Genomic DNA, 10,499 nt, shown 5'->3' with positions numbered 1-10,499 from the left:
GGGTGGGTGGGTTTTTTTGTTTTTGATATCCTCTGGCTGGGGGGGGGGGGGGGGTGTTTGTGAGTTTCCTGCCTTGTTCAGGGGGCTGGTCTAGATGATCAAGGAGGTCCCTTCCAACTCAATGATGCTGTGAAACGGCTTTTCTCTCCGCGCAGAATTAAATTGTTCTCTGCTTCATTTTAGCCTCACAAGAGGACTCTGGGGTGATCTATCTGAATCTGCGGGGCGGGGCGGGACAGACCGGCCAGGGGAGGTGGCGGCGGGGCGCGCTCCTTCTCTCTCCCGGGCCTGCCTTGCTCGAAGGGGTGGGAGACCCGGGAGGGGCCCGCCTGTGCTCTGGGGATCCATCCATCCAGGGCCCCCGCCGGAAGCGCCCCTCGCAGGGCAAGCCGGGAGCAGGAGGGCGGGAGGGCGGGGGGCCAGCCTCCTGATTGGGCCCGCTCGGGCTGTCAATCGGGGACGGCCCAATCAGCAGTGTGCCGGTGGGCGGGCCAAGGGCCGCCTCTTCCTCTTCCGGGGCGCCGCCGCCGCTCTGGCCTTCCCTTCCCTTCCCGCCCGGGGCGTTGGCGGCGGCTGGCTGGCTGGCTGGCTGGGGCCCCTCGCCTCCCTTCCCTGCCTGCCCGCCTGCCGGTGGCGCCGATGGCGGGGGCTGCTGCTGCTGGGGCCCCCCAAGGCCAGCCAGCCGGTGAGCTTCGGAGAGGGGGGCGGGCGGGGCGAGGCAGCCAAGCAGAAGAAGAAGCAGCAGCAGCAGCAGCGGCTCCCGGAGCCCTCCTGGCTGGGCTGGGCTGGGCTCGGCGGGGGGCCCAGTGCTGATCGCGGCTTGGGGGGGGGGAGAACCCCGCGGAAGGCCGGGCCCCCTAGGAAGGCCCCTTCTGCAGGGCATGGGCTCCCCGGCTCCCCCTGCCTGCAGCTGGGCTTGCATGTCACGGCTTTGCAGAAACCACCTACCGGCGCTGCAGCTTCAGGTTGGAACCTGTCCTTTTCCTGCGGCTTCCAGTGAGACAGCCACCATCCCGCTTGTGGGGAAAGGAAAGGTCCCCTCCCCTGTGCAAGCACCAGTCGTTTCCGGCTCTGGGGGGACTTTGCTTTCACAGTGGGGTGGTTTGCCATTGCCTCCCCCAGCCATCTACACTTTCCCCCCAGCAAGATGGGGGCTCATTTTACTGACCCTGGAAGGATGGAAGGCTGAGTCAACCTTGGGCTGATTACCTGAAAACCCAGCTTCTGCCAGGGATTGAACTCAGGTCATGAGCAGAGCTTAGGACTGCACTACTGCAGCTTTAACACTGCGCCACGGGGCATCTTGTGAGATGACACTAAATGCTTATGCACACCCTTGCAGAGCTCACAAAGACACTTGTGCGCAGATAGGGAACACTGTTCCTTTGAGGGTATAGAGTCTGTCTCATCTGAGTGGGCAGAAATAGAGAGGCAGGACAATATAATAAAAAGATCAGTTTTCTTTTTCCTGTCTTGAGATGAAAGTCTTATTCCTAGAGAGCAGTGAGAAGATAGAGATTGGTTTGTTTTTAAACAATTATATTCCAAATGAGACAGATCTGAACAGGACATTCCAAGAGTGGCTTCAGACAAGTCCAGTGGGAAAGACAGAAAATCTCCCACTGCTGCCATCACAAACCCCATCTAATGCCATTTCAGAAATGGGTCTCAGTTTTAACAGGGGTCTCATGTTAGAACTGGCTTTACTGGTCGTTACAGATTAGTATTCTTAGCTGCCCTACATTACTACATAATGCTATACTCTTAAAAAGGTCACCAAGCTTTAAATTTAATATGAAAACAAAATATCTCATATTCTGAATACCTCTCCCAAACTAAGGATCCTAAAGATTCTCATAAATATTCATTGTAAAGATTCCTAAACTGTAAATTGATCACAGGACTACTTTGTCACTTTTTCTGTAGTTTTGCTTATAAGCTCAGGCATAGTGATCAGTGCTGTTGCGTTCCATTCCATTTTCATTAACTGAAGATACAAAAATTATGCCTCTGTAACATCCTCAGAATGATAGATCCAGGTGGGGAGCCGTGTTGGTCTGAAGCAGTAGGACACAGTAGGAGTCCAGTGGCCCCTTTGAGACCAACAAGGTTATTGTGTGCGGCCCCCTTCCTCGTAGGTTGAACTGAAATGAGCACATAATGAAATGTTTTAACAGATGCAAACAGGAAGAACAAGCAGAGTTTATAAGTATCATTAGAATCAGAGTTGGAAGAGAACTCCAGGGTCATCTAATCCAACCCCCTGCACAATGCAGAAAACTCACAAATACCTCCCCCTAAATTCACAGGATCTTCATTGCTGCCAGATGGTCATCTAGCCTCTGTTTAAAAACCTCCAAGGAAGGAGAGCCCACCACCTCCCGAGGAAGCCTGTTCCACTGAGGAATCACTCTGACAGTCAGGAAGTTCTTCCTAATGTTGAGCCGGGAACTCTTTTGATTTAATTTCAACCCATTGGTTCTGGTCCTACCTTCCGGGGCCACACCATCCTCTAGATGACAGCCCTTCAAGTCCTTGAAGATGGTGATCATATCACCTCTCAGCCGCCTCCTCTCCAAGCTAAGCATTCCCAGCTCCTTCAACCTTTCCTCATAGGACTTGGTCTCCAGACCCCTCACCATCTTCGTCGTCCTCCTCTGGACCCGTTCCAGCTTGTCTATATCCTTCTTAAAATGTGGTGCCCAAAACTGAACATAATACTCCAGGTGAGGTCTTACTAAAGCAAAGTGAAGCGAAACCATCACTTCATGTGATCTGGATGCTAGACCTCTGTTGATACAGCCCAAAATTGCATTTCCCTTTTTAGCCACCGCATCACACTGTTGACTCATGTTCAGCATATGATCAACTAAGACCCCTAGATCCTTTTCGCACATATTAGTGCTAAGACAAGTCTCCCCCATCCGATAACCATGTATTGGATTTTTCCTACTTAAATGCAGAACTTTACATTTATCCCTGTTAAAATTCATTTTATTGATTTTAGCCCAGTTTTTCATCCTGTCAGGGTCATCCTGTTTCTGTCTTCTTCTGTGTTTGCAGCCCCTCCCAATTTAGTATCATCTGCAAATTTAATAAGCATCCCTGTATTCCTTCATCCAAATCATTGATAAAGATGTGGAAGAAAACAGGTCCCAGGACAGATCCTTGAGGTACTCCACTTGTCACTCCTCTCTAAGAGGATGAGGAACCATTCACAAGTACTTTTTGGGTGCCATCCGTCAACCAGTTACAGATCCACCTAACGGTAACAGGATTCAAACCACATTTTACCAGTTTGTCAACAAGGATAGTATGTGGAATCTTATCAAAAGCCTTACTGAAATCAAGATAAACAATGTCTACAGCATTCCCCTGATCCAGCAAGGTAGTCACTTTCTCAAAAAAAGATCAGGTTAGTTTGACATGACTTATTCTTCAGAAACCCATGCTGGTTCAGGCTAAGAGCCACAGGCCAAGAGACTCTTGCCCTTTGGTTTGCGCCTCTGGCAAGGATGAGCCTTGGAAATTAAAGGCTCAAGCCCCCACCCACCTCTGACTGAACAACCAGAGCAACAGCAGAGGGTGGGGCCAGCAACAACCCCCAGGCAAACAAGCTCTCCTCATTCAGCAACAGCTACACAAAAGACACACAAAAGCAATCAGAAACCCCTCTCCAAAAGGCACCAAGCACTCACAAAGTTTCCTCCCACAGCAACCCTAGGTAATGCTCCCCAGCAGTTTTAGAAAAGCAAATCAACACTTACCTTACCAGCAGTTCTGTTCTAGCTCCAAGCACCTTCCTCTGCTTCATTGTTAAGATTTAATGCCAGGGGGAAACAGTGAGGCAAATAAAGATGTCAGAATTGTCTCTTGGAGGGCCTTATGGGACAAACGTGCTGGCTGCTGAATTGTTGCATGGTGACAAATCTATTTTGTATTCAATTTTAATTTGTTATTTATTTATAAAATTTGTATTCTGCCCCCCTCACCACTGCAAGCGGGCTCAGAGTGGATTACAAATAGTTAAGCCATTTGGCTTCACAACAGTACACAGATTAATAAATAGCCACAACCCATTAAAACAAGAAATTTAAAAACAAATTGCACCAGTTATTATGTGCACAGTCTCCAAAACTGGTTCTGCTGGACTCTGAAGTTTGTTTGATCCGGGCCACATGAGAGTGGTGTCTTTGGGGTGGGGGGGTGGGAGTTGGATGCCCACCGCCTAAGTGAAAGGCCTGGCGGAACACCTCCATTTTACAGGCCCTGTGGAAGGGTAGAAGGACCTGGCAGAGCCCCAGTGCCACGCAGGAGCATGTTCTTTCAGGCCAGAAAAAGCCCTGGTCCTGGTCAAGGCTAAACAGACATCCTTCAGGCCAGGGACAGACAGCAGGTCTTGTTTGGCAGAGTGCAAGTCTCTCCAGAGCACATATGGGGAGAGGCAGTCCCTCAGGTGTGTTGGTTCCAGGCCACACACGGCTTTGAAGGTCAATTGTTTAAAGTTGGATATTAAAAAAAATTGAATTGTTTGTGCAACCAGCAAAGTTTGATGTCCCAAAACATCCATCCCCAGAGTGCATGCAGTTTTAAATGTGGACTCCATTTGCCTCTTGGTTTTTTCCTTGAACAGCATTTGAGGTGGTCTGAGAACCAGTGGACAACTCCATCTCCTGTAATTTTATAGGGTCAAAGAAATCCTCTACTCTTGATTGCTTGTTCAGTGTAGAAGACCCTTCTTCCTCAAAGGGACGTGCCCTTTTTTACCCATCGTTGGGATCACTGCAGTTGACAGGTTAGGAAGGAAGAAGAAAGGAGAGGATGAAAATTGTTGCCTTTTCTTTTCTTCTTCCATTGTTATGCTTTATAGTTGTTCCCTTAGAGCTAAATCATTTAAGCTAGATGGTTTCTAATTCACACTCCTTTAGTCATGTCTTCCTCTGCAGCACTATAACAGTAACAAGTAGCCTTAATTAGCCGGCTGCTGCTGCATCAGTCATCAACGGGGCAGAAGACATTAAGCAAGAAAACAGCACAAAAGTTTTCCAAACTCCATGGCATACACTGTAGCAAGTCCAAAAAACTTATACGCCCAGGGAAATGCTCATTGCCACTTCGGGGTCAGGCAGCCATTTTTCTCCAAGCCAGTTTGGCTGGGGACCCTGGAGAGTTTTGGGGTTCTTTGGGGCATCTTCTGGGCAAGGAGCAGGGGTTTTGGGGGGAGAGATTCCAAGCAAGGGTGGGGGAGAGGATAGGGGTGAAGGGGAGAAACAAAAGAACATCCAAATGGAAACCTTCAAAAGCAGCAGCAGAGACTGCCTTTAATGGCAGAAGGCTGAGGGGGTTTCTGACCCCGCCCCCCAGTGGCTGTACTTGCTTTAAAGGGCCAGGACAGCTTTGGGATGAGACCTCACAGGGAATGAAGCTGCCTTCTGTCAGGCAAATAGTTCTGCTGTCCCGCACCATCTTCCATCATGACTGTCATAAATAAGTGTGTCTCCTGTCTGTATTAACTGCTGTGCCCTTTACTGTTCCCTTTAGGTGGTACTCTGGATGAGGCAACCAGAAAAGAACTTTGCACAGATACTTTCTGTAAAGTGTGTGGAGCTGTCCTGCAGTTTGAATCTCAAAGAGTTTCACACTACGAGGTAAACTTTGGGATGTATTACAGGGGTGGAAAATGATCAGTAAAATCAGTAAAAGCCAGTTTTTTCATTTTGGTCAGTAATTTGTCAATTTTTTAAAAGTTGGTCAGTAAAGTCTGTATTTCTTTGTTTTTGTGAATGCAATTTGTAGGGGTTTTTTTGTTTTCGTTACTGCATTTTGGGGGAAACATGATGACTTCTGTCATGATCCTAGATCTAGTGTGGCCTCCGCCGTGTTAGAGTAGCTGCAGGGTCTACATTTCCCAGGATCCCTTCTGCCCCTCTGACTGGATGGGCAGTAGTTTTGGAGGGAAAACTTGCCCAGTGAAGGCTTGAGGAGTGGGACCTGGGAGGAAAATATAAAAGGCTGAGTTGCAGACTGGGAAGTGCGATCAGAAGAGCTCTCTCTGTGGAAAGGCTGGCCTGGTCCCCTGCTGTGTGACAGCTTCCCAGTGAGAAGACAGGTTTTTTCAGTTCAACTCAAGGTAAGACATTCTTTCCCCCCCATCATTGTACTGACAAAGTAGGGTTTGCCAGGTCTGGGTTGGAGAATATCTGGAGACTTTAGCGGTGGAGCCAAGAGAGGACGGGGTTTGGGGAGGGGAGGGCCTCAGCAGGGCACAGTGCCAGAGAGGCCACCTTTCCAAGCAGCCATTTTCTCCAGGGGAGCTGAAGGGTGACATAATAGAGATTTACAAGATTATTCATGGCATAGAGAAGGTAGAGAAAGAAGCACTTTTCTCCCTTTCCCACAACTTTATTTATTAATTTATTTTTATTTATTCGACTTATATTCCGCCCTCTCCACTGAAGCAGGCTCAGGGCAGCTTACATTCCACAAAGTCATAAAAACCAAAATCCATATAAACTACAGACATAAAAATACATAATGAATAAAAACATAACACAATATCAGGTGATATTATGATCTTAACATAACTATATTAATGTGTTGGTAATGGCAGCTAGCTGTAAAGCATCGGTATTTCGAATAATCGAGCTATTGTTTAAATCAAAGACTCGCTTTAATGGTAATCTAATACTTGCTCCAAGGAATGATACCTTGGAAGTGATACAGAATGTTACATAGCATAGCATCTTAAAGGCTACTTCAAAGGCAAAATTCAGATATTCAAAAGCATAACATACAGATGTGAATTGCATAGAGGGTTCAAAACATACTATCAATTACTCATTTGGGTACTACAACATCTCCTATTCCCACACATTCCTGGCTTTCTGATATGTATGGGAACCCGGGGGAGAGGCATTTCTGCTTTACAATAGGAAGATTACTTGCATATACTGCATCCTTGAGAGTCAACAGGTGGGGGGAACTTTGAAGAGAAATCTTTATTCAGGAAAAAAAGAAGGGAGGGGGGAAGTATGAGCATAGAATGCATACTAAATTAATACTCAGAAATATCATGCTTGACACTAGCTGCCAATTCAGTCCATGTTAAGTGTTGTTATTTGGCTGTTACTACTGCATGTCCTATTGAGAGAACGGTCCTAAGGCCACGACTGTGCATTTGGGTTGGGCCAAATAGCGTCTGTTGTTATGGGCCAGATGGTTCAGTATCTGTTGTTGTCTGTTGGCATAGATCTTAATTAATAAATGCCTGGAGGAAGAGCACTGTTTTGCAGGCCCTGCGGAACTGTAGAAGCTCTCGCAGGGCTCTAACCTTCTTTGGAATCTTATTCCACCAGCATGGAGCTACAACAGCTCTGATCATCTTGAGCCTGGCCTCTTTAATGCTGGGGATTGAGAGCAACCCTGACCAAAGTGCTCTCAAGGGAACTTGGGGAGAAAGGCAGATGGGTGATCACAAAGGTTCTGGGCTCCCGGTGTTCCTCCACTCCCAGGGCACATGTCTCTGTTCCGTCAGTGCATGGCTCCCCCCTCATCGGTTCCCCGTCCATCTGCTCGAAAAGTAGGGGAGTGGGGAGCGGTTTTTTCTTGAGTCCCAAGGCCTCTACCAAACGGGGGGATAATAGGTCCTTTGAGCATCTGGAGTATAGGAGGGCTCTGACACATGAAAATCATTTAGTCTCTGGGTTAACTAAAGTAATAGGCACAAAGTACAAAGTTCCCGAGAATCTCACCCGTAGTGCGTGGCTCTTAGGTTGCGTGCTCTTCACAGCAGGTCATTGTCGTTTCCCGACAGCTCTTCGCTCTCTTCTTCCTCGGAAGCCTCAAGAGTCAGGTCCTTGTAGTGGAGTAGAGCGGCCTTTCCTTGGTGGGTGGGATTCCCCCGGGTCCTGTCTTCTTCTTAGCTTCCCCCTTCGTTGGGGTGATAGTTGGTTGTTCACGTGGTCAGTTTGGACACTCGTTGGCTATGTGGTTCTCCCCACCACATTTGAAGCACAGTCTTGCCTTCGCCTGGGGTTCTCTCTCTCCCAGGGTGAGGGGGGTCCCCTGACTCTGCTTTGTTGGAGTGAGCTTCGGCCCCTTTTCTTTTTGATCCCGGGGCCTCGCTGCCCCTTGTTGCTTACGATGGAGGACTATGATCTTCTGCCCGTCCTCGATCTCACAGGCTAGCTGAATCCAATCTACTAACGTCTGGGGGTTCCCTGCTTTGAGAGCCTCCCCGAAAATACTGGAGTTGAGGCCTCTCTTAAATTGCTCAATTCGGGCCCCATGCACTTTCATGTTAAGCAGATGGAATTCGGCAGTGTACTCCTGCACAGATTTTGGTCCTTGTCGGAGTTCCTGCAGAGTGGAGATGGCATTGGTCTCCTGCAGGGGGTCTTTGAATTGGGTGCGTAGTGCCCGGAGCAACTCCTTAGCTGAGTTTAGGGCAGGGGAGTGGGCTTCATACAGAGTCACGAACCAGTCAGCTGCTGCTCCTTCTAGGCATCCCCCAATATAGATCACCTTTGATTCTTCTGTTGGGAAGTTGTGTGGCCACACGCATAGGTGCCCTCTCACCAACACCAGGAAGTAACCCAACTTGGCTAGGTCCCTGTTGAGTCTTCCCTCATGGACCTTCAGACATCCTGGTACTGGGGCGGGCTCGGTGGGGACTTCCAGGGGTCCCTGCGGTTGAGGGGGGAGTTGTTCACCTTCCGTCGGGGCTCCCGGCACCCCTGCCCCGGGGACTTCCCCGTCTGGTACTATGGGCAGTGCTGCCGGCGGATTCTGGTGCCCCAGCGACCTAAGCAGCCATGTCCTGCAACTGGCGGGCGAGGTCTCTCATCTCCTGCACAAGGAAATCATTCATTGCCATCATCTCCCCTCTCAGCTGTCGGCTTTGTAGCATTATTGCTTCCTGGACCCATCCACCTGGGCCCTCACTTGTCCCGCTCCGACAGAAGCGCACAGCATCCTTGACCTCATCATTGGACGCCCCCCCCCCCCCCCGTGCAAAAAGCTCCATATAGACCCAATGATCAAAAGCAGGAAAGGGCCCCCTGGGTGTCTCGGACAATACTCTCCTGGAAACTCCCAGACCCCCACTCCTTTCTTCTGATGGTCACAGAAGGGGGGGTACAAGGACCCACCGATTTAGGTGGGTCCTCCTTAGCTTTGTCCTTCTCCTCTCCCGACATTCTTGGGGATGGATAGGTAGCTAAGGTTAATTGTGAGTCTTAGCAATTTGTCAGGACCTCGAGTCAAGGAACCACATAGTCTGATAATTTAGCAGTTTATTCCATAGGCATCTTAAGGCAGGACACCATCTTTTAACCTGTCACCCCAACCATTAATTTTCAAGCAAACGTGGGGATGCAAAGCGTGGGGATAATTTTGGCGGGTCCCCCTCCCACCGAAAGTCTTGGAAGTCCAGGTGCATAATCTTTGCTTCTTCAGCATCTGAGGCGGCTTGTATAATAAGTTCCAAAGGTATAAGCAGTGTGCTAAGAAAGATGGAAGGGGAAAAAAGCCAAGCAAGCACATAAGCATAGCAATGGTAACAACACAGAATTCATGGCAAAAGGAATACAATTACTGTACTTAGATATGTGACTCTTGACACCCGGTTCTCCCAGATAAGAGTCTGCGCACTTAACCACTACACCAAACTGGGAAAAAATGCTTGCGGATGCAGTGCAGAAAAATGTTGAGAAACAAAAGCATTCAATAACTTCTTTTGTCAACAAAAACCCCCAAAGACAAGTCTTGCCTTATAGTAATTCTGTTTTGTTCTCATATTGATTATTTTATGTATGATTTTTAATATGTTTTGTTTTTATCTGCAGTTTGCAATTATTTTAAAAAGGGAATCTTTTATGCCTTAAATTTTGTACAGTAATTAAAACATTGTCCTGTCTTCATTAAAATTCAATAAAAATGGTGTGTGAAGGCAGGCTATGGGGATGGTGGCGGCCAGATAGTAATAATTTTTAAATGAAGTCTGCTAATTTATTGATCGGCTGAAATTAAATCGTTCAGTAATTTGTCAGTTTTTTGTCAGTATTTGGCCAGGTTTTTTGGAATTTTGGTCAGTAAAATCAGTATTTTTGACCCTTTGACTAGTTTCCAGCCTGTAACATTAATATTTTACAGCCTGTTTTCCAAATGAGCAGAATTCCAGAGACAACCTTTCTGAGGTCAGTTCCCTTGTGAGAATGCATCACTAGAGATTTAGATGCCTCTTTTTATGAGGGAGACCATGTGAATCTTTGAGCCTCTTTCAGTTCTCCCTGAGAGTGACATGTTCCACCGCTGAGGCTGGCTCCTTGCAGCCGTGTTCGGCGTGAACCTGGGTGGTCACTGTCTCCACTCCTTCAACTCTTGCTCATTAAAGAAACATTGAGCGTCTCTTTGCTTTAATAATATGACCACACATAAGATGCTTGTTCTGTAACTAGATTTTATGCTATACTGTGTGACAGAAAAAGTAACTTCTACCT

At 47.9% G+C, this 10,499-nt stretch overlaps 1 protein-coding gene across 1 annotated transcript in view; it reads left to right on the top strand.

Annotated features, from left to right (window-relative positions):
* The first annotated feature begins 639 nt into the window (after window positions 1–639).
* LOC132583668 (zinc finger matrin-type protein 1-like) overlaps window positions 640–10,499 on the top strand; it is a 32,042-nt gene continuing 22,182 nt past the window's right edge. The window contains exons 1-2 of the mRNA XM_060255287.1: window positions 640–685; window positions 5,515–5,648. Coding sequence (XP_060111270.1) covers window positions 640–685; window positions 5,515–5,648 — 180 coding nt within the window. The remainder of the gene's footprint in view (window positions 686–5,514; window positions 5,649–10,499) is intronic.

The sequence above is a fragment of the Heteronotia binoei genome, chromosome 15, assembly GCF_032191835.1.
Source record: "Heteronotia binoei isolate CCM8104 ecotype False Entrance Well chromosome 15, APGP_CSIRO_Hbin_v1, whole genome shotgun sequence".
Taxonomy (NCBI): domain Eukaryota; kingdom Metazoa; phylum Chordata; class Lepidosauria; order Squamata; family Gekkonidae; genus Heteronotia; species Heteronotia binoei.
The sequence above is the reverse complement of the archived record's forward strand: the minus strand, read 5'-3'. Positions and strand labels throughout refer to the sequence as shown.